Raw genomic sequence first — 24,813 nt, 5'->3', positions numbered from 1 at the left:
TCTCTGCTCAGCAGGGAGCCTGCTTCCCTCTGCCTCTCTCTGCCTGCCTCTCTGCCTACTTGTGATCTCTCTCTCTCTCTGTCAAATAAATAAAATCTTTAAAAAAAAATAAAAATAAAAATAAAAGAGATACTACTGGCTTGAAACTTTATTCTTATTCTTTAGTCTTTTTTATTTTTTAATTTTTTAAAAGATTTTATTTATTTATTTGACAGAGATCACAAGTAGGCAGAGAGGCAGGCAGAGAGAGGTGGGGAAGCAGGTTCCCTGCTGAGCAGAGAGCCCGATGCGTGGCTCGATCCCAGGACCCTGAGATCATGACCTGAGCCGAAGGCAGAGGCTTAACCCACTGAGCCACCCAGGTGCCCCTATTCTTTAGTCTTAAAAGTGAAATCTGAGACAATTATGAGCAAACTGCCCAATTTTGTCATCATTAATAAATATGTATTTCCCAATGAGGGCATGACATTATATGATCTACAGTGAGAATTATAGCTTAATTTACATTAGCTTAAATTAAATTAAATTAAATTACATAGGGCCTATACCAGGAGGTAAGAAATTCAAATGCCCACGTCAGCATAAGGAATACAGTCAGATAGTAGCTATTGCCCCGATTAACACAGCATAATGGGTAAACCTGTCAAATCCCTAAGCCATATACCTGAAACTAATGTAACATTGTGTGTCAGCTATGCAAATAAAAATAATAATGATATTATACTATATATAGGAGAGTTGCTAAGAGAGTAGATCTTAAAAGTTCTCATCACAAGAAAAAAAGTGTAACCATGTATGCTGATGGATGTTAACTAGACTGACTGGGATAATCATTTTGCAATACATACATATATAAAGTCATTTCATTAGAACACTGAGGTGGCTCAGTTGGTTAAGCTTGGTTAACTTTTGGTTTTGGCTCAGGTCATGATGTCACGGGTCCTGAGATGGAGCCTAGCATCGGGCTCCGACTAAGCACAGAGTCTCCTTGGGGATTCTCTCCCTCTGCCCCTCACCCTACTCACGTGTGCACATGCACATATGTGCACGCTCTCCTGCTCAAATAAGTAAGTAAATCTGGGGGCGTCTGGGTGACTCAGTTGGTTAAGCGTCTGCCTTTGGTTCAGGTCATGATCCTGGGGTCCTAGGATTGGGCTCTGCTTCTCCCTCTCCCTCTGCCTGCCGCTCCCCCTGCTTGTGCACGCTCTCTCTTTGTGTCAACTAAATAAATACATAAAATCAGGGCGCCTGGGTGGCTCAGTGGGTTAAAGCCTCTGCCTTCGGCTCAGGTCATGATCCCAGGGTCCTGGGATCGAGCCCCACATCGGGCTCTCTGCTCAATGGCGAGCCTGCTTCCCCGTCTCTCTCTGCCTGCCTCTCTGCCTACTTGTGATTTCTCTCTCTGTCAAATAAATAAAGAAAATCTTTTAAAATAAATAAATAAATAAATAAATAAATAAAATTTTTTTAAAAAATTAAAATAAATAATATTTTTTTAATTAAAAAATAAAATCATTACATTGTACATCTGAAACTGAGATGCCAATTACACCTCAATTAAAAGGGGGGGCACCTGGGTGGCTCAGTCAATTAAGCATCTGCCTTCAGCTCAGGTCATGATCCCAGAGTCCTGGGATCGCACCCCACATGGTGAGCAGGGAGCCCACTTCTCTCCTTCTCTCTCCCTCTACCCTTCTCCAAGCACATGCTCTCTCTCAAATAAATTTTAAAAATCTTAAAAAAAAAAAAAAAAAAAAAAAGAGATCAGTCTGCTTTGTTGTAACCTCTGGCCAGAACCAAACTTGGCAATCTGTAATAATTAAAACTTGAATATACAGAGAAAAATGCAACCAGCAACAGAAAAGGAGGGTCACAGAAATAGAAACAAGCTCGGGAGGGAAGAGTGTGAGTTTGGTGTTGGTTACGTTTAAAGTGCCAGCAAGACACCCAGGAAATTAGGAAAAAGACTCGGGAAAAGACGCATTATGAGGATGGCACGTACATAACAGATGGCTGCCAGCTCCTGCCGGATATAGGTCTTTTCTACCAGACCTTGGGCCTTGTTCGGGCTGACGCCATGGTCATAAACTGTAAACTTGGTCCCCATGAGGTTGGATCTAGAATCAAGAGGAAGAAGTTACCATTTATGATCTATATTTTTGTTCCCCACACAAATACAAATCTAGTACAGGTATGGAACAGGATGGAAGCCCATTTGCCTGTTCTCCAAATGTTCACCACTGTTTCAAAGATTTCTCATTAAAATAAGGAAGGGACTTAGATTTTCTATTAACTTTTTTTTTTCTTGAGAGTACACAATCAGTACATGCTCAATGTAAAGAAGATACAGATTCCTCTGAAATTACAGGAATAAAAAATATCAGAAAGAGCAGGTGTGATACAATGCTGCTCTCACCTGAGTTTGCCAATGTAACTTTCCCCTTCACGAGATAAATCTGTTGGATCAGTGGAGATAAGGTAGTTGGATGTTTTGCTCTTTTTCCGCTTTCTACCTGCAAGAAGAAATATCTGGGAAAAGAAAAAAGTGTCACTCAAGAATATTGAAAGAACCACCACAGTATAACTATTCACTTAACAAATGTTTAGCAAGTGCCTATCAGGTACCAAGCAGTCACTCTTTCGTGTTTTTTTTTGTTTTTAACAGGCTTAATTCGCCTTCATTTTTCTTGTGTACAAACTACATGGTGGCCATAGCTGGAGCCTGGGTCTTCTGCACAGAACCTCTGGTGTGGGTCTTTACAAGACGGTCAGTGAATTCCTGAGAGGGGGCCTTGGTGAACATGAACATGGTTTCTTTTCAGAGCTCAGGATCAGACAGCTTTTGGTCTTGCAGATGCATCCAAAGTGGCCTTGGCGAAGTTGCCCAGGGTGGCTAGGCAACCCTCCATGGAGATAGAGCAGTGCACATGATGCCAGTGCCCCGGAGCCGCGGGTGGGACGCACCAGCACAGAGCTGCCGTGTCCAGTCACCTTACACGGAATGGTGTGGGGCTTGCTGATCTCATTCTCCCGGAGGCCTCGCTGCACTGCGACTAGAGAACTTGGCCAGAATGATGGTCCCACGGATGTCAGGAGCTACCTCATTGGAACACTGAACACCGACCAATGTGTCTGCTGTAATCCCTGATGGCAACAGATGCCTTGAACCTGGTGTGCCTGCCAGGATGGGTCTGCTTTTGCATGGGCATGATCTTCAAAACCACATCCTTGAAGGACGATCCCAGGAAAACCTCAGTGATCTGATTCCTTAATGGGCAGATGGAAGAGATAGGTCTCCTCCAGGGACCTGAACTTCATGTGCTTGGCCAGACAACCTAGGCTGGTAGAGGCATCCACTCTTCATCCTTGGTCTTGCTGCCATGAGCTCCTTGGCCTTGACGGCTGCGGAGGCCGTGTGGCCTCCCATCCCAGTGCCTCTGGAGGCACCAGTGTCATCTGCCATTTGGTGTTTTCTTGGAGAAGACCAACCTTGGGGGCTTTATCTCCTTTTCTCACCCTTATAATGCCTCTCAGAATTCACTATCAGGGTTTCCCTACTGTACAACTTTCCAAAATTAGCTGGATTCTCCACATACAATAGACCCCTTTATCCACCAACCCCTGGTGGATGCCTACTGAACACTACAATGTTTTTTTCTGTATGTATATATGATAAAGTTTAATTTATGCATAAGGCATAGCAAGAGATTAGCAACAATAACAGAATAATTCTAACAATATACTGTAATAAAAGTTGTATGAATGTGGTCTTTCCATCTCAAAATATCTCATGGTACTGTACTCCCCTTCTTCTTGTGCTAATGTGAGATGATAAAATGCCTATGTGATGAGACTGAAGAGAGGGGGCATTAGGCTACTATCGACCTGCTGAACCTATGTCAGAAGAAGGACCCATCTGCTTCCAGATGTCAGTGACTACAGGTGACTAAAAGCACAGAAAGCAAAAAATTGGGGGCGGGGGGCTACTGCAACTATGTGCATCTTTATCCCCAAAACCTTCAGTGGCTTTTTCAAAAAAACTTCATCTAATTTGGTGAGGAAGGGTCTTTCCAACTTCAGGAGAAACAGGACATTCCCTAAGCCCCAGTTACTTACCTATAAAGCAGGGATAAGAAGGCCTATCTTACAAGGTTGTGGTAAGGATTACAGGAGATAATATATACACGAAGCATTTAGCACATGCCTGCTACATCATAAACACTTAATAAATTAGCGCTTATAATAACAATGGTATCAATCATCATCTCATTTCCATGTTCTTAAATCATCCACTTAGACCTGGTAGCAAAACAAAATACAGTGTTCGTTGGCAAGTATTAAATTGCCTCAAATTTGTGTTTGAAGTAAATTAGAATTTCTAGAGTGAGAAATAAGGCATTCCGGTTGCATGTCCTTCTCTATTTCCAGTTCCTCCTATTCCCTAAAATTCACACAGTATCATGTTCCTACCATAATTAAAATAAAAACCAAAGAGCACACAGTAACACCTTCCCCCCACCAAAAAATAAGATAGAGGGGCAAATAATTACATTCAGATATTCTCTTCTATTTTCTTATATTCTGAATGAAACTTTTTCTTTGGGGTGGGGCAGATTTTACCTCTGAGACTCTGAGGTCTTTCAAGACAGAACACAGCTACTGGGAGTTGCTGACTTGATCTGAAACCAGTGCTATTCTCCTAGCCTATGACCCTTCAACAATCCGCGCCCACAACATTCTTCCTCTCTTTCTCAACATCTGTCTTAAGAGTTAATTCTCATACCTTCCGATTTTCGTCCTTTTCCAAGTGCATATAGTAAGTGGGGAAGAGACCCCGATCCATTCCTTTTTTATCCCTGGTTATCCGACACTTGACTGTAATACCCCGAGGGGCAGGACTATATGCAAAGTCCTCTAAGTTCTCCACTTCCCCCAGCTGGTTATCCGTTTGTTGGGCTGCAGTTCCCGAAGCTCCCGTATCCTAGAAGAAGAGCCATACGCATGAGCAAGAGGAGGTGGGATCACAAAACTTCTTATTCTCTTCCAGGAACAATTAATGGGCAAAATAATTTCATGATATACCCAGTGTATCTAGTTTTCTGAAGAAATAAGGGGAAACTCTGTGAAGTTAAATAAGTATGTGGCTATTGGGAGTAATGAAGGAGCTAAGTACAAAAGTGGGATATGACTTCACAAGAGCTGGCTTGAGACACAAGAAATTAGGGAGGTCATGAACTTCAAGTCTAAATTTGAGCTTCAATCTTTGAAGGAACCCTCATTCAGTAATTGTGTTTAAATACTAGAGATACATTTGGGAAATAGTTAAATTAGTTGCCCAGGAAGAAATTTCTGAACTACGTACTGTAGCTGATTTCTGGCTGGATGCAGAATTGGGTCTCTCTGCCTCTGAATATGGTGAATGACATAATTTTTTCCCTTCTTCCTCCCCATCGGTCTCCTCTTCATCGAAGTTCAAACTACCTGAGATACCTGGCAGAAAGGAAGAACTGTCAAAAACTGCCAACACTGGTTTAAAAAAATAAATTGTTGAACCAAATATAATTTCAACTTTCTTGCTTAAAACAGTCCAGCTATTCTGACTTAAGACAATTCTTTCTTCATATTCTTACTTAGATCTATCCCTTGTTTTCCCTTTCCATAAAGGCTTAATATCCAGAATAGAAAAGCACTCCTAAAACACACTCAACAACAACAAAACAAACAACAAAACAAATAACCATTTACCCAGAAATGGGTAAAGGACATGAACAGATATTTCTTCAAAGAAGATACATAAATGACCAATGAAATGTTGAGCATGAAAAGATGCTCAACAGCACTCATCTTTAGGGAAATGCAAGTCAAAAATCACAATGAGGTACCACTTCCTAAGCATTGGGATGTCTATTATCAAAAAAATGGAACTATTGGTGAGGATGTGGAGAAACTGGAACCCTTCCTCAGTGCAACCTGTGCTTGCTGGTGACAGTGTAAAATGGTGCAAGCACTGTGGAACACAGTATGGTGGTTCCCAAAATATTTAAATATAGAATTACCACATGATCTCACAATTCCACTTCTGGGTATATACCAAGAGAACTTAAAGCATACTCAAACAGATACCTATATACCAATGTTCACAGCAGCAGTATTCACAATATCCAAAAGGTGAAAATGACCCAAATAGCCATCAACTGATGAACAGAAAAGCAAATGGTGGTATATACATACAAAGGAATATTACTCAGCTTTAAAAAGAAATGGGATTCTGATACAGGCTACAACATGGATGAACCTTGAAGGATCTTATGCTAAGTGAAATAAGCCAGTTGCAAAGGAGCAAATATTTTTTTAAAAAGTACAAATATTGTATGATTCCACTTATATGAGAAATCTAGAGTAGTCAAATTCACAGAGACAGAAATGTTGTAGAATAGTGGTTACCAGGGAAGCAGGGGGCAGAAGAATGGGGAGCTATTATTTAGTGATACAGAGATTTATTATGGGAAGATGAAAAAGTTCTGGAGATGGATTGTGGTGAAAGTTGCCTAACAACATGAATGTACTTAATGTCACTGAACTGTACATTTAAAAATGGCTAAAACGGTAAATTTTATGTATAGTTCACTGCAACTTAAAAAATTCAATAATCTATTGTTCTCTATATCAGTTACTTTTTTGTTTTCCAGCATTTTGTTCATCTCTAGGCTAGTTAACTAGAGTTGGGAATGTTGGAAATGCTATTACCTTGGATTTATGAAGCACATTTTATAAAAAATTTAAAACTAACTGATTAAAAACTATTTTCTCACTTTATCCTCACATTTATGTGAGTTTGAGGAAGAGTCTGTGGTAGTCTTTATTGGTTTTTGTTTGTTTGTTTTAGTCTTTCTTGTTTTATTTCTTGTTTATGAAGCATATCTAGGGCTAGAACACAGACATAAAATAAAGTGTGTTGTGTGTTGTAAGAGAAGTATGGTACTCAAATTTACATTTGGTAATATCAGGCTAGGGAAGAATCATTTGCCCAACAGCAAAACTAAATTCCTTTTCTCTTTATAGGATAAAGTTGCCCCCCATATCTAAATCATGAATTTACAAGTAGACTTAGCAACAAGCAGTGTGGTTTTATCCTCCAAACCATTTCCTTCCCACAGTCAGCCATCTCAGAGAAGGGACAACTATGACCTATTTTTACACAGTTCAGAAATACACTGATATTAGATTTGCTCAGGGACACCCATGGATAAGACAAAGGCCAGTTAAAAAATTAATCTCAAGTGAAAATATATGTCCAGGGGAACCTGGGTGGCTCAGTGGGTTAAAGCCTCTGCCTTCGGCTCAGGTCATGATCCCAGGGTCCTAGGATCAAGCCCACATCGGGCTCTCTGCTCAGCAGGGAGCCTGCTTCCTCCTCTCTCTCTGCCTGCCTCTCTGCCTACTTGTGATCTCTGTCTGTCAAACAAATAAATATTTTTAAAAAAAGAAAATATATGTCCACACAAAAGCTTATACATGAATGTTCATAGCAACATTATTCATAATAGCACGAAGTGGAAACAACCCAAAGGGCCATCAACTGATGACAGAAACACAGCAGCAGCATATCCATCAATAGAATGTTAATTTGGCAATAAAAAGGAATGAAGTGCTACAATATGGACGAACCTTGAAAACATTATGCTAAGTGAAAGGAGACACTCATAAAGGACCACATAGTGTGTGACTCTATTTATATGACATATTCAGAATAGGCAAATCCACAGAGACGGAAAGTAAACTGGTAGTTGCCTGGGCTGAAGGGGTCGGAGGAAATCGGAAGTGACTGCTAATGGGTATGAGATCTCTTTTGGGAGTCATGAAAATTTTCTAAAACTGATTGTAAGGACGGTTGCAGATGTCTATGAATAGATTAAAATCATTGAACTGGGGCACCTGGGTGGCTCAGTAGGTTAAGCCTCTGCCTTAGGTTTGGGTCATGATCTCAGGGTCCTGGGATGGAGCCCCGCGCGGGGCTCTCTGCTCAGTGGGAAGCCTGCTTCCCTCTCTCTCTCTGCCTGCCTCTCTGCCTACTTGTTATCTCTCTGTCAAATAAGTAAATAAAATCTTTAAAAAAAAATAAAATCACTGAACTGTTCACTGTTCATTTTGGGTTTTTTTTCTAGTTTATATTTTATTGGGATATAACTGACATATAACATAATGATTTGGTATTTGTATATATTGTGACATGATATGATCACCACATTATGTTTAGCTAACATCACTTACCACACATGGTCACATTTTTTTTTTTAAGTTTTATTATAATCACCAGGTCCTCATCACAACAAGTGCACTCCTAATCCCCATCACCTATTTCCCCATCCCCCCACCAGCCTCCCTTCTGGTGACCATCAGTTTGTTCTCTGTAGTTAAGCGTCTGTCTCTTGGTTTGTCTCTCTCTTTTTCCCTTTGCTCATTTGTTTCTTAAATCCCACATGAAGGAAATCATATGGTATTTTTCTTTCTCTGACTGACTTATACCACTCAGCATTATACTCTCTGGCTCCATCCAAGTGATTGCAAATGGCAAGATTTCATTCTTTTCTATAGGAGCATAACATTCATATTATATATAATCATATATGAATACATACAGTTATATTAATATGTATTCATATAATATACATATTCCACATCTTATTTATCCATTCATCAATAGATGGGCACTTGGGCTGCTTCCATATCTTAGCTATCATAAATAATACTGCCTAAACATAGCGGTTCCTGTATCCCTTTGAATTAGCATTTTTGTATTCTTTTTTGTAGTCGTGAGACTGCTGGATCACAGGGTAGGTTCTATTTTTAATTTTTTGAGGAAGTTAACTCATACTGTTTTCCACAGTGGCTGTACCAGTTTTCATTCCCACCAACAGTGCCACATCCTTGCCAACACCTGTTGTTTCTTGTGTTGTTGATTTTAGCCATTCGGACAGGTGTGAGGTGGTATCTCATAGTGGTTTGGGTTTGCATTTTCCTGATGATGAGTGATGTTGAGCATCCTTTCATGTGTCTGTGGGCCATCTGGATGTCTTTGCAGAAATGTCCATTCATGTCTTCTGCCCTTTCTTTAATTGGATTATTTGTTCTTGGGGTGTTGAGTTTTACAAGTTCTTCAAATATTTGGATACTAACCCTTTACTGGATACTTCATTTGCAAGTACCTTCTCCCATTCAATAGGTTGCCTTTTAGTTTTGTTAATAATTTCCTTTGCTGGGGTGCCTGGGTGGCTCAGTGGGTTAAAGCCTCTGCCTTAGGCTCAGGTCATGATCTCAGGGTCCTGGGATCGAGCCCCACATCAGGCTCTCTGCTCCGCAGGGAGCCTGCTTCCCCCTCTCTCTGCCTGCCTCTCTGTCTGCTTGTGATCTCTCTCTCTGTCAAGTAAATAAAATCTTTAAAAAGTAATAATAATTTCCTTTGCTGTACAGAGCCTTTAATTTTGATGTAGTCCCAACAGTTTATTTTTGCTTTTGTTTCCCTTGCCTCAGGGCACTTATCTAGAAAAATGTTCCTACATTTGGTATCCGAGAACTTACTGCTGTCTGTGTTCTTTTCTGGGATGTTTATGGTGTCAGGTCTCACACTTAGGTCCTTAATCCATTTTGAATTTACTTTTGTGATTGGTGTAAGAAAGTGGTCCATTTTCATTATTTTCCATGTTGCTGTCCAGTTTTCCCAACACCATTTGTTGAAGAGACACTCTTTCCCACTGGATATTCTTTCCTGCTTTGTCAAAGATTAATTGACCATATAATTGTGGGTTCATTTCTGGATTTTTCTATTTGGTTCCATTGATCCATGTGTCTTTTTTTTTTTTTTTTTGCCAGTACATACCCTTTTGATTACTACTGCTTTATAATATAACTTGAAGGCCAGAATTGTGATGCCTTCAGCTTTGCTTTTCTTTTTCAACATTGCTATGGCTATTCAGGGCCTTTTGTGGTTCCATACAAAGCTTAGGGCTGTTTGTTCTAGCTCTATGAAAAATGATATTGGTGTTTTGATAGGGACTGCATTAAATGTGTAGATTGTGTTGGTAGTATAGACATTCTAACAATATTTGTTCTTCCAATCCATGAGTATGGAATGTCTTTCCATTTCTTCGTATCATCTTCAATTTCTGTCATTAGTGTTTTACAGTTTTCAGAGTACAGATCTTTCACCCCTTTGGTTAGGTTTGTTCCTAGGTATCTTATTATTTTTGGTGCAACTGTAAATGGGATTACTTTCTTAATTTCTCTTTCTGCTGCTTCATTGCTGGTGTACAGAAATGAAACAGATTTCTGTACATTAATTTTGTATCCTACAACTTTACTGAATTCATTTATCTGTTCTAGCAGCTTTTTGGTGGAGTCTTTTGGTTTTTTCTTTTTTAAAGATTTTATATTTTTACTTGACAGAGAGAGACACAGCGAGAGAGGGAACACAAGCAGGGGGAATGGGAGAGGGAGAAGCAGGCTTCCCGCCGAGCAGGGAGCCCAATGAGGGGCTCAATTCCAGGACCCTGGGATCACGACCTGAGGTGAAGGCAGATGCTCAACAACTGAGTCACCCAGATGCCTCTAGATTTCCTATATATAGCATCATGTCACTTGCAAACAGAGAAGTTTTACTTCTTCCTTACCAGTTTGGATGCCTTCTATTTTTTTCTGTCATCTGATTGCTGTGGCTAGGACATCCAGTACTATGTTGAATAAAAGGGGTGACAGTGGACATCCTTGTTCTTTTTTCTGAACTTAAGGGAAAATCTCTGTTTTTCCCCATTAAGGATGATATTAGCTCCACAGGGGTTTTTCCTACATGGCCCTTATTATGTTGAGGTATGCCCCCTCTGGACCCACTTTGTTGAGGGTTTTGTTTTGTTTTATCATGAATGGATGCTGAACTTTGTCAAATGCTATTTCTGCCTCTATTAAAACAACCATATGGCTTTTTAGCCTTTCTTTTATTGATGTGGATATATTATGTGGGTTGATTTGCAAATATTGAACCACCCTTGCAACCTAGGAATAAATCCCACTTGAGCATAGTGAATAATTTTTTTAATGTATTGTTGAATTCAGTTTGCTAGTACTTTTTTTTTTTTTTTTTTTTTTTTTTTTTTTTTTTTTGAGGATCTTTGCAGCTGTGTTCATCAGAGATAATTGTCCTGTAGGGGTCTTTTTTGTTTTTTGTTTTTTTGTGGTTTTTTTGGTGGCATCTTTATCTAGTTTTGATATGAGGGTAATGCTGGTCTCTCGGAATGAATTTAGACGTTTTCCTTCCTCTTCTATTTTTTGGAATAGTTGAGAAGAATAGGTATTAACTCTTCTTCAAGTGTTTGGTAGAATATATCTGTGAAACCATCTGGTCCTGGATTTTTGTTTGTTGGGAGTTCTTGGATTACAGATTCTGATTACTGATTTTTTTGGTTACTTATTTGCTGGTAATTGGCGTGCTCAATGTTCTATTTCTTCCTGTTTCAGTTTTGGTAAGTTACATGTTCCTAGGAATTTATCCACTTCTTTCAGGTTGCAATTTGTTGGTATGTGTTTTAATATTCCCTTTTAACTGTTTTTCTGTGGTGTTAGTTGCTATTTCTCCTCTCACTTGTGATTTTATTTATTTGAACCCTTTTTCTTTTTTTCTTGACAAGTCTGGCTATAGGTTTATCAATTTTATTGATTTTTTTTCAAAGAACCAGCTCCTGGTTTCATTGATCTCTTCTATTGTTTTTTTCTAGTTCCTTTATCATTTATTTCTGCTCTCATCTTTATTATTTACTTCCTTCTGCTAGCTTTAGGGGTTTTATATGGCTATTCTTTTTCTAGCTTCTTTAGGTATAAGGTCAGGTTGTGTATTTGAGGTTTTTCTTGCTTCTTGAAGTAGGCTATTGCTATAAACTTGCCACTTAGAATAGCTTTGGCTGTATCCCAAAGGTTTTGAACCCTGTGTTTTCATTTCCATTTTATTTCCATGCACTTTTTATTCTCTTCTTACATTTCCTGGTTGATCCATTCATTGTTTAGAAGCATGTTATTTAACTTCCATGTATGCATGGTCTTTTCCAGAGGAAAAAAACCCAGAGATTTTTTTCTTGTGACTGACTTCTAGTTTCATAGTGTTGTGGTCAGAAAAGATGCACAGTATGACTTTGATTTTTATGAATTTGTTGAGGCTTGTTTTGTGGCCTAATATGTGATCTAGTCTGGAGAATGTTCCATGTGAATTTGAAAAGAATGTGTATTCTGCTGTTTTAGGACAGAATATTCTGAATTTTATCTGTTAAATCCATCTAGTCCACGGTCTCATTCAAAGCCACTGTTTCCTTCTTGATTTTGTGTTTGGATGATCTGTCCATTGATGTAGTAGGGTGTTAAAGTTCTCTACCATTATTGTATTATTTTCAATTAGTTCTTTTATGTTTGCTTTTAACGTTTTATGTATTTGGGTGCTCCCAGGTGGGGAGCATAAATATTTAGAATTGTTATATCACCTTGTTGGATTGTCCCCTTTATGATTATATAGTGTCCTTCTTTGTCTCTTGTTAACAATATATGTTTTAAAGTCTATTTTGTCTGATATAAGTATTGCCCTGGTCATCTGGAGGAGGGCACCAGCCTCCAAATGGACTGAGGCATGCATGACTGGGAAGGGGTAGGCCCATCCCAGTGAGGGTAGGCAGGGCTTGGTGTAAGCAAGTTAGGTAGCAAGTGTCAGTGCTGCACTGGTTCCCACAGGTGGCTGTGTGCTTATACTAAGGGGCAGAGGAGGGAAATGGTGCCTGCCAGTATCTCTGTTCCTGAAGGGGTGTCTCCACCAACACTGTCTCTCTGGGAAATGCTCCAAGATTAACAACTAACTTCCTCGTTGTGTGCTCTGGCACTCTTCAGATTGCTGTTTCCACTCTGTATGTCCATGGGTTGTTTGCCTGCCTTTCCTCCAAGAGCAGCACAGTGCCCTCCAGGCTCTCCCTGAACCAAGCCCATTGACCTTTAGAACTCCAGGCTTTAAGCCTTGCTGGTTGCAGGAACTCATGAAATTGAGCACCTCTTGCTTTCCAAACCAACTGCTATGGGGACTGTTTACCCCTGCACTTCCCTGTGTGTTAATCTGTCTCTTGCCCTTCTCCATGAGTGCAGCTCCCTCCTCACCACAGCAGCCATGACCCATTTCTCCCCGAAATCATGTCTCCACATTTCTACCTTCTTCAATTGTGGCCTTTTCTCTACCTTTAGTTGTGGAATATGTTCTGCCAGTCTTCAGATCAACTTCTGGGGTATTGAGGATGATTTGATAGTTATCTAGTTGTATTGGTGGGGTGAGGTGAACCCAAGGTCTTCCTACTCTGTTGCCATCTTCCCCTCCTACACCCACTGTTCACTTTAAATGGGTGAATAGTATGGTATGTTGATTATACACCAATAAAGCTACTATTAAAAAAATTCTTTGGTTTGTGAAGGACGTATTTTCTTTGTTTTCTAAAATGTTAACCTTTTTTTCTTTTGTAGCAAAAAGGCATAAAACCTCACAATCATGGATATTTTCACTTGGTACTATGTTTGCAAATGCCATTTTTATGCCAAAAATTCAGCTTATATGAATATATGTTTTACGATGGAGTTAAAAGATTTCTCCCAAACTTGTAGAAAAAACAAACTGGACCCACTAAAGGGATATAATCTGCCAAACTGACACATCCTAGATCTTAGTCAAGAAAGTGCTTAATGGGGTGCCTCAGTTAGTTAAGTGCCTGCCTTCAGCTCAGGTCATGATCCCAGGATCCTGGGATCGAGTCCTGCATCAGGCTCCCTGCTCAGTGGGGAGTCTGCCTCTCCCTCTAGACTTCACCCTGCTCATGTTTACTCGCGTTCTCTCTTTCCTCTCTCTCTCCAAAAAAAATAAAATCTTTTTTTTTTTTTTAAGTGCTTAATGGGTTTTATGGTCAAAATGCAACTTGTTGGGGCGCCTGGGTGGCTCAGTGGGTTAAGCCACTTCCTTCAGCTCGGGTCGTGGTCTCAGGGTCCTGGGATCAAGCCCCGCATCGGGCTCTCTGCTCGGCGGGGAGCCTGCTTCCTCTTCTCTCTCTGCCTGCCTCTCTGCCTGCTTGTGATCTCTGTCTGTCAAATAAATAAATAAAATCTTTAAAAAAAAATGCAACTTGTTGGGATGTAAAAAGGCATTAAACCACCTGGTTTCTCAGAAAGGCCAGCTCTCAGAAAAAAAAAAAAAAGCCATCACTTCATAGGGCAGGGTGGAAGAGGAGAACTCGGTATTTACAGTAAGGGATAAAGAACTAGACTAAGAATCAGAAAATCTAGGTTTGCCACTACTTAGCTAGATGACTTGGGATAACTTAGCTTCTGATTAAATGAAGGTTGTCTTTCTCTGACTCCTCCACATCATTCACTTTCTTTTGTCATAACAATAGTGGTAGTAAAATAATAGGGAAATGCCACAATCACGTTCCTATTACAGACAGGGAAACAGAGGCAGAGGAAAGGAAAGCTGTGTTCCCCCTTTCCCAGCCAGATGTGGCAGAGTTGAGATTCAGAACCCAGCAAGAACCCGGGTTTCAGAGCTATGTTCTGACCCCCTTTACCATGGCTGCTGCCACACCCTGTGCTCCTGCCATTTGTTCTGGTTTTCATAACATATCATGATTTTATACCCAATACCTCTGCACATGTTCTTTCTTCCACCCAAGTGTGTCACCTTACCAGCAATGTGACCATGGACAAATTACCTAGCCTGTCTGAGAGGCTACATATAATTACAAATGTAATATATATAATTTTCTTACATGTAAATGGAGAGACTAATATACACAAATGCCCCAAAGTACTGTTATAAATATCTAAGTTTATTTATTTTTTTAGTAATCTCTGTACCCAATGTGGGGCTTGAACTCATAATCCCAAGATCAAGAGTCAAACACTCTTCCAACTGAGCCAGTCTGGTGCCCCTATAAATTTTAAATTAATTGAGATAATGTATGGCAAGTGCCTGACATACAAGAGACATTCAAAATGCCAGTCTGCAGCTGCTTTGACAGATGTTCCAGTAAACAGGATGCCACGCATCCTTCCTGGCTCAGCTTAATTGCTCTCTTTTGATGCCTTTCTTGTCTCTTCTCATTGCCCCAGCAATGTAATTCTATTTCTCCCTGGTTTTTACTCTTGCATATACTACATTATAACTCCAGGTCAGGCCACCAGCCAAACCATCTCCTCCATAAGTCTTCCTGCCTCTACACTTGCCTCGCCCCCCACCTTCAATTAATTCCTTATGGTGCAGCGTAATTCTTCTTAGTTTTCCCATTAAGCCCAAATTGGTGATAATATTCCTCAGATCAAATCCCCTCATAGGTTTCAGTTATTTTTCAAATAAAGTCCAAGTTCCTAATATGGCCTATACTGGCCTATATAATCAGAGCCCACTCACCCCTCCAGGCTCACCTCTCTAGTCCCTCTTCCCACCTCATCCGCTCATACTGTGCTGCCCAGCCATTCTGGAATGACCAGCTCTACCTCCTGCATCAGGCTGTAGCTTAGATGTCACTCTCCCTGGAAAGCTTTCCAAACCTTCAGTTCTGGGTTGGTACCCCTCTCAATGCTCTCTTGGCTATTTAAGTACATGATGGCTCAATTAGAATAAACACTTCAGGAGGGCAGGACCCCTTGTTTACTGTTGTAGCCTATGTGCCTATAACAATGTCCAGTATTTAGTATATACTCAACACATATTTTTTTTTTAACATTTTATTTATTTATTTGAGAGAGAGAGAGACAGTGAGAGAGAGCATGAGCGAGGAGAAGGTCAGAGGGAGAAGCAGACTCCCCGTGGAGCTGGGAGCCCGATGCGGGACTCGATCCCGGGACTCCAGGATCATGACCTGAGCTGAAGGCAGTCGCTTAACCAACTGAGCCACCCAGGCGCCCTCAACACATATTTTCTAAATGAATGAATATGTGACTGTGTTTGAATGTACATCTGGTCTACCATTCTGTGGTAGAACCTCCTGATTCACACATCCCAGGCCTATAATGCCTACCTATGACTAAGGAGGCACCCAGTAAATACTTACTCATGACCGGGTTTCTGTCTTCTCACCTGAAAAGGGGACACTTAATTTCTTCCCATAGAAAATCATTTTTCTAAGAAGGAAAGAAAACTACAAGAGCTCTCTAAGGTGTGTACAGGAATATTTGTGGAAGTGGTAACTCCAACTGGCAGAAAGTTGGCGCTAGTGAGAAAAGTATTAACTTAAGTATATTTTGATCCCATTTGTATTCCTCATCAGCCATCACTAGATCAATAAATCTGTGACATGGAGGCCGAGTAGGGGTCTTGAGTGGCAACTTTGTCAAAAGAAGGGAGTGGGAACTAAAAATAAGATGTCAAAAAGAAATAGTCACATATAGTAGCTAATGCTGCTGATAATTTATATATAATTATTTTTCTCAGGCAACAGGGTAAATATTATTGTGGTTAACAATAATCAATTCTCAGATGTCAAAGATGTAAAGCCATAAGCCACATTCCAAGCACTTTTGAACCATCTAGATTGTTAACCGACAATGAAAGCAAGGAAAGGAAAAGATTATCCGTGGTTAAGATGATTAATTGCCTTACCTTCATTACCAATCCTTACCATGTTTTTGGAGAATCTCCTGGAGATCTGGCTTGGACACAGTCTCCAAAGTGCTTTCTCCATCAGCACTTTCTTCAGTATCTTCTTCTGTAGCAGAGGAGCCTACTGAGAGAATGTGAAGTTTGGTTTCCAAATCTTGAGCATCTGGCTTCAGGAAGGCAGCTGGACCATCAATGCCTATGGTCCAAAAGAGAAGAGAAAAGAGGAAAGTATTATCTGTTATTTGGTGGGTGGTTTTGGTGTATGTGATCAGAATTAAGAACCATCCAAGCATTTCACTTCTCTTTCCTTAACATCCATATGGATGTTTGTTAATAGAGTAACTCAGACTGGTGTTCATTTTATTAACATGTTCTGTTACTAAATAAAATGTACCTGATGTCATGCTTTAGAAACTAAAGACTAAGACCGTGAAAACAAAGTAGGTCCGCCAAAGTTCAGATCCTGTCCAAGTCAACAGCTCACCACCTCATGCGGTCTGTTGAGTCCTAGTTATTGGAAGACTGGGTGCTCTCTACTACTCCTGGCGTCATGGCTAACTCTGCCATGACATGACATGACATTCAAGACTGTAAGTTCCTCACACAGACCATTCTGGACTAAACCACTTGGCAATGAAAACAATAGCTCTAGGATAGGTACAAACATCAGGGTATCTTCTACTAATTAAACCACTGTTTTTATTTTCACTCTAAGACCCAGAATGTGATTATGAAAATTTATGAAGGTACCTAGTAATGGTGCTAATATTGTCCCTTTGGTCCATCTGAGAATCTTTCTGCCCTCTCCTAGCTTTATAAAAACTGTACCCTAGTGGGAAGAGATGCTGCCTAACACACACCATGTAAGATGACATCGTTCTGTGGGGTATGAGGTTCCACCAAAGGAGTTTGCTCCTCGCTACCTCTTGGCTTTGATCGACGAAGCCTTGCTTCTGGATTTGGCTGTACCATAAGTGGCTCAAGGCGCTTTTTTCTCTGCTTCTTCTCCAACAGTGCTCTCTAGGAAAAGAAAAAAAAAAAAAAGTAATACTATAGCTAGGAGAGTTACAACAAGACCTAGCTGCTTTGAATATTTATTGTTTTTCACTAATTCTCACAAACCTCTTGTAAACTAATTTATCCTGCTTGAGACATGAGAAACTTGAGGCACAGAGAGGGACAAGGATTCACTCACTTCATTTAATAAACATTTACCAAACACCTTTAAAGGTCTATTTAAAATGATACAAATGCATTTATAGCCAAGCTGAGCCCGTGATCCAAGTTTACTTAAAACATTTATAGTACGGTGCCTGAGTGGCTCAGTTGGTTAAGCAACTGCCTTCAGATCGGGTCATGATCCTGGAGACCCAGGACTGAGTCCCACATAGGGCTCCCTGCTCAGTGGGGAGTCTGCTGCTCCCTTTGACTCTCCCCGCCGCATGCTCTCTCTTTCTCATTCTCTCTCTCAAATAAATAAAATATTAAAAATAAAATAAAATATTTACAGTAATTATATAATTATCCAAGCATGGTCACAAGCTTAAAATACATGAACAGTTATGCATAAGGGAAAAGATGAAGAAATACATGAATGGTGATTACTTTGGGTGGCAGAATATGGATTTTTCTCCCTTTTTCTAGTTTTCTGTTTTTTCTAAACTTTCTTATTTTTTTTTAAAGATTTATTTATTTATTTATTTGACAGAGATCACAAGTAGGCAGAAAGGCAGGCAGAGACAGAGAGAGGAGGAAGCAGGCTCCCCGCTGAGCAGAGAGCCCCATGCAGGGCTGGATCCCAGGACTCTGGGATCATGACCTGAGCCGAAGGCAGAGGCTACAACCCACTGAGCCACCCAGGTGCCCTATAAACTTTCTTACTTTTATAATTGAAAGAAAAAAATAAAACGTATTATCCTCTAAACCTCAAATTATTTTCCTATTTTAATCAGCTACAGGGCAGTAAGTTTTGTTTTCTTGCTCATTTTTACATAATTAGAAATCTAACAAATGTGGGCCAAGCATAAAAAGGGAAAAAAAATTACAGTTGGAACATTCCAAATAGAAAGTAACCAGCGCTGCGGCTAAAAGTGACATCAAGAATATGGTATCAGGGGCGCCTGGGTGGCTCAGTGGGTTAAGCCTCTGCCTTCAGCTCGGGTCGTGATCCCAGGGTCCTGGGATCAAGCCCCGCATCGGGCTCCCTGCTCAGCGGGGAGCCTGCTTCCTCCTCTCTCTCTCTGCCTGCCTCTCTGCCTACTGTGATCTCTCTCTGTCTGTCAAATAAATAAATAAAATCTTTAAAAAAAAAAAAAAGAATATGGTATCAAAGAAAGTCAGGAAAAAAAGCATGAGAGACTATGAAAAAAAAATCCCACAAGATGAAAAGGAAGGTACTAGCACATATATTATTTTTATGCTTTGGCAAATAAGAGCTTATAATACCTGGAAATTAATTATGGATCTGCGATATTTCAGAATAGGAAAATGCCAAGCCCCAAGCTAAAAAATTAAGCATGATTCTAAACCAAAAATATTATAACCTATTTATTGTTCCTTAGGCAAAAACTATTTTTTTTCATTGATACAGCTTTTAAAACGTGCTACTAGAAAGAAGAGTCACTCCAAGGGGTGAGACTATCAGTAGGAAAGAAAATACATTTTTCCACAGTGGGGCTGGTGAGAGCTTGTGGATAAATTCAGAAGACATAGAAGAAACAGAACTATTCTTTGCCCAGCCTTGTGCATAAGAAAAAAGACTAGGGAGTTAATAATGTGCCCAAATGGACTATCCTGTCAAGAAAGAATAAAGGTGGGGCACCTGGGTGGTTCGGTCATTAGGCATCTGACTTCCGCTCAGAGTCCTGGGATCCAGTCCCGTATCAGGCTCCTTGCTCAGCGGGAAACCTGCTTCTCCCTCTCCCACTCCCCCTGCTGGTGTTCCCTGTCTTGCTGTCTCTCTCTCTCTCTCTCCTCTCTCTCTCTGTCAAATAAATAAATAAAATCTAAAAAAGAAAGAAAGGGAGAGAGGGAGGAGGGAGAAAGAAAGGAAGGAAGGGAAAGAAAGAATAAAGGTTAAAGCAATCTGGGAAGGAATAATTGAAGTTTCTTTTTTTTTAAGATTTTATTTGACAGAGACACAGTGAGAGAGGGAACACAAGTGGGGGGAGTGGGAGAGGGAGAAGTAGGCTTCTCCGCAGAGTGGGTAGCCCGATGTGGGACTCGATCCCAGGACCCTTGGATCATGACCAGAGCCTAAGCCAGCCACCCAGGTGCCCCAGTAATTGAAGTTTCTGAGATTATTTTGAAACTCGTGAATTAATATGAATAGATGGACCTTAACATATAGATGGAACACAAAATACATATTTGGTTACAATGAGCTTCTCCCCACAGAGCTTGCTGATACGGTTCTTCTAGCAACTGTGAAGTTTTGCATAGGGGATATGCTGAAGAGATGGGAAATATAAAACAAGGATACATGAGAACCACATCTGCTCGATGTGGCCAGTTACCTACCCTCCGATAGTCTCATAACCGGCAACAACTGAAGAAGCAAAAACACAGGCTACAGCTAACCCATTTTGTTAACGTATATAAAGAACAATGTTCTGTGGACAAGGGGACATCTGGGTCGCCTGGGTGCCGCAGTTAAGTGCCCACCTCTTGATTTCAGCTCAGGCCATGATCTCAGGATCATGAGATGGAGGCCAGTGTCAGGCTTCATGTTCAGCCGGGGAGGAGGGTGGTCTGCTTGAGATTCTCTCTCCTCCTGCCCCTCTCCCCACTCATACTCCCTCCCTCCATCTAAGAAAGAAAGAAAGAAAGAAAGAAAGAGAAAGAAAGAAAAGAAAAAAGAGGAGAAGGGAGGGAGGGGAAGGGGTATTGGTCCAGAAAAGGGAAGCCAAAGAACAAGAATTTGGCAGTGTTTATCCAACCTGTCCAAAAACATAAATGCTGAATCTAGAAGACAATTCTGTTTACTGGGAGAGCTTATTCTCTTTGTGGACAGGAAACTATATAAGACTTCTTTGTGGCCTTGATGAAATATCCCTCAGGACGACTAATTTCATTTCCTCAGATTCCCTGCTTACTAATCCGCCTTCTAATTGTCAATTAACTTCTTAGGTATCCTATTTCCGGGAACAGGGAACCATGACCAGCAGAGATGGATGTATCCTGGAAAAGCTGGAGTTCTCATTGTAAATTAATAAATTAGTGTCCAGTTTCATAACTGATCATTGTGAATTTGACTAGCGTGAGTTTGTGCGAGGACCTGGTTACACTTGGGTTCACTGACAAAACCAAGTTTTTAGACCTGCAAAGAGCAGACTAAACGGACTCTCAGCCACAGTGATCCTGTGACTGTATCTGGCAAAGCCTTTCTCTATCAACGTCAACACCGATCAAACTCATTTAGGTCAAACTTGAGGGAAAACAACAACCAACCAACCACAGATCTGAGCTGTGAAGCCCAGGGCTCCAGGGCTGCATTACAGCGCTAAATACATCCTGCCGTTGTCCAAGTTTGTAAACAAGAAAAAAAAATCATAAAGTAACCACCAAATTGCCATCTTGGTGAAATGTGTCCCCCGATTCAGCCTTTTAATCATCCTCACATAGTTTGAATGTGGGAGGAGGGAGGTGTTAATTGAGCTAAGATGCAACATGTCAATTCGCTTTCATTCACATTTTACCTTCCCTAAAAAAGCTGTCAGCGAGGCTGCATAAACAACGTTAAAGGAAGGACGGGCTGTCAGGAAGAGAGCTGCAGGTGACTGTTTGATGCCCTAAATGCAATCGAAATATGTTGCTTTCGGGGCTGTTTTTAAGTGGCACATAAGCCTTTAAATTTCCCAATTCCCTCAGAAACTGAACAATAACTCAAAGAATCCATCTTCTCCAGAATGTGGTGGTAAATCCTATTATCATTCCCTGGGAGCAAAATACTAAATGCTAATTCCAAAATAAGTGAGGAAATAAAGGACAGTAGATGGGGGGGAGCTCCTACAAAGAGCTTCATTTTATAAAATAATAAAGTGCAGGCAAGCCTCAAATTCATGAGAGCCTGACATCACTGATTTCTCAATTTTCCAGAAGGATTCCCTAGAGCCGATGGGTAGGTTACAGTCTGACGCTCGTGGGATAGACCTGGCTGACCACAAGGTAGAACCAGCAAGATCAGAGTGGCTGCCAAAAATCAAGAGTTTGGCTAAAAACACTGAATCTTTCTGGCACACAAAGTGAGATCATAAGAAAGCGAGGCTAAAATTTTTAAATCACGCTTTTTAAAATATCAATTCAAAACACGGATGACCACCTCTCTTAGAATGATAGGTACAAATAGGTGGGCAACCTGACCCCAAAGGAGTATGTTGTATTTTAATCCACTGTCCACCAGATGGCACAAAGGTTCTCCACCTAATGGGCATCTGGGTCTAAGGCCCATCACCGGAGGAGTCTAAAAATCTTCACGACCTGTAGCCAGCTAAGGTGTCCAAGTGCCCCGAAAAAACGAGTACCCTAACGAAGCTAGTAAAAATAAAAGCAAAATATACGCAGTGAGAGAATCTTCTCAATAAATGGTACAGGACAACTGGATATCAACACAAAGAAGACTGAAGTTGGAACCTCACACCGTATATAAAAGTTAACTCGAAAGAACTCATAGGAAGTAGAAAACTCTTAGAAGAGTCAGAAGACTCTTAGATGACACAGAAGCAAGTCTTTATAACCTTGGGAAGCAATCGTTTCTTAGATATGACACCAAAAGTGCAAGAGACAAAAAGAAAAAATAAATTAAAACTATGCTGAAAATGGTACCATCAAGAAAGTAAAAAGACAATCCCCAGAATTGAAGAAAATATTTACAAATAATATATATATATTTTTTTATTTGACAGAGATATAGCGAGAGAAGGAACACAAGCAGGGGAGTAGGAAAGGGAGAAGCAGGCTTCCTGCAGAGCAAAGAACCCGATGCCAGGCTCGATCCCAGGACTCTGGGATCATGACCCAAGCCGAAGGCAGACACTTAACGACTGAGCCACCCAGGCGCCCCTACAAATAATATTTCTGATAAGGAGCCTGGGTCTAGACTATATAAAGAACTCTTACAGTTTAACAATGAAAAGACAATAACCCAATCTAAAAATGGGTTTTCTCCATTTCTCCATGCCTCCAAAGAGAACATACAAAGAGCCACTGAGTACATTTTAAGGCTCCATATCATTAGTCATCAGGGAAATGCAAATCAAGACCACAGTCAGATACCACTTTGTACCCACTAAAATAGCTACAGTCAAAGACAGACAATAATAATAAGTGTTGACAATGATGTATAGAAACAAGGCCAAGGACATGGCTGGTGGGAATGTGTACAATGGTTCAGGGACATTGGAAAACAGTCTGGCAGCTCTTTAACATGTTACCAGATGACCCAGGAACTCCACTCCTATTATCCGAGGTATATTTGGTAGGCTTTGGGGGTACCCCTACTTAGATATACCAGCCAAGAGAAATGAAAGCATGTCCGCAGAGAAGCTTGTACATGAATGCTCAGAGCAGCACTACCAGCAGTAGCCAAAGAGTGAAAACAACCCCAATGTCGGTCAACTGATGAATGGATAAACAACATGTGGTGTAGCCACGACTGGGAATGTTACTCAACAATAAGAAGACGAGAAGTACTGACAGAGGCAACAACATGGACGATCCTCTTCCTAAGTCAAGAAACTGGACACAAATGACCACGTGGTATATGGTTCCATTTGATACGAGGTCTCAAAATCATTTGTGCACTTTAACTGGGTGTATATTTACAGTCAGTGAATTAGATCTCAGTAAAGCTGTTCAAAAACCTAGAACAAAAACACAGGACAAAAATAGTCCTATGTAAATTATCTGTAAATCTAGGATTTTTTTAAATATTAAATCCTAAGACTATAGTATCAGGGGGAAAAAGACAGAGAAGAAAGAAACTAACCTACTCAGTACTACTGAAACCTGGACGATGAGTGAGTTAAGAGAAGGGAAATGTCTGTGTGGAAATAAGGTAAGATAAAATTTAGAGCAAGAGTTACCTTGTGTGTCTAGGGCCACCCAAGGCAGGGAGTGGCCAACCAGACAGTCACCTATCTCATTTGTTGCCAGGTATATCCCTTTAGTAGCGATGAATTAATTATATGATCACACAATGATATTTACCATAAATATCATTTTACAAACTGCACTCACTCTGATTTCAAACTCATCACGCCTCTTTTCTAATTGTAAACTTCCCTACATACTTATCTGATAGGATTGTGGTGATCAGCTGATACTGGTTCATCAGAAATTAGTAAATTAATCCCCAGGTTTAGATTCATCACTTATGATATTGGTTAGTATGAACCAATCCTTGTGAGACTTATGAACTTTGGCTGCTTTTAGCAAACCACTTCTCAGCCTACAAAGTTCATGACCAATGACTCTCAACCTGGGGACATTCCCAAAACAGGATTCCTAAGAGGTTAATCTACTGTATACTTCAGGCAGAGGTGGGGAGAATAATGTTCCCTAGCCTCTCCCACCTCGCCTGACAATCACTGCTAGATTAAGCCAGTCATGGATATAGAGTGCCTGGTCTTGGGTAGGGTGGCATGCCCTGGACTGAGAGACAGACTTCCAGCAAGATCCTACCGGCCTCTGAGGCCCAGACTGAGCAGCAACCTAGCCTTCCTCAGTGTACCTCATCTCAGGTCTAATTTCCATACTCTCGGATCCTCACTTTCTATTATCTGACCTCACTTTACAGATGAAATAGTGGGACCCACAGAGTTTAAGAATCTTACCTAAAATCACCCAGCTAATTAATGGCAGAGTCAGAAGGGAACCAGACTCTTCCGGTTCCCAGCCCAGCCTTTCCCAGCCCAGCCTTTCGTTCATCCTGTAGTGCTGCCTTTGTTCCAGGCCATTTGAATGCTCAGCTTGTGTTTGTGGAAATTCCCTTACCCCCTCCTGAGCAACCTCCTTCTCGAGGCAGAGACCATGCTTCAGACCCTCACAGTATTCTCACAGGCTAGTTAATACCCGCATTTACACAGCAGGTCCCCAGATTTTTTTTAATTAAAAAAAAATTTCTAGGGGCACCTGGGTGGCTCAGTGGGTTAAAGCCT

At 40.7% G+C, this 24,813-nt stretch overlaps 1 protein-coding gene across 1 annotated transcript in view; it reads right to left on the bottom strand.

Moving 5' to 3' along the window:
- LOC111159750 (tubby like protein 3) overlaps window positions 1-24,813 on the bottom strand; it is a 30,422-nt gene that overhangs the window by 2,404 nt on the left and 3,205 nt on the right. The window contains exons 2-7 of the mRNA XM_022522334.1: window positions 17,518-17,677; window positions 16,677-16,853; window positions 5,363-5,490; window positions 4,784-4,981; window positions 2,417-2,529; window positions 2,003-2,117 (exon numbers count right to left, since the gene is read on the bottom strand). Of these exons, the coding sequence (XP_022378042.1) occupies window positions 2,003-2,117; window positions 2,417-2,529; window positions 4,784-4,981; window positions 5,363-5,490; window positions 16,677-16,853; window positions 17,518-17,677 (891 nt within the window). The remainder of the gene's footprint in view (window positions 1-2,002; window positions 2,118-2,416; window positions 2,530-4,783; window positions 4,982-5,362; window positions 5,491-16,676; window positions 16,854-17,517; window positions 17,678-24,813) is intronic.

This window comes from Enhydra lutris, unplaced genomic scaffold, assembly GCF_002288905.1.
Source record: "Enhydra lutris kenyoni isolate GAN:26980312 unplaced genomic scaffold, ASM228890v2 scaffoldscaffold69, whole genome shotgun sequence".
NCBI lineage: Eukaryota > Metazoa > Chordata > Mammalia > Carnivora > Mustelidae > Enhydra > Enhydra lutris.
The sequence above is the reverse complement of the archived record's forward strand: the minus strand, read 5'-3'. Positions and strand labels throughout refer to the sequence as shown.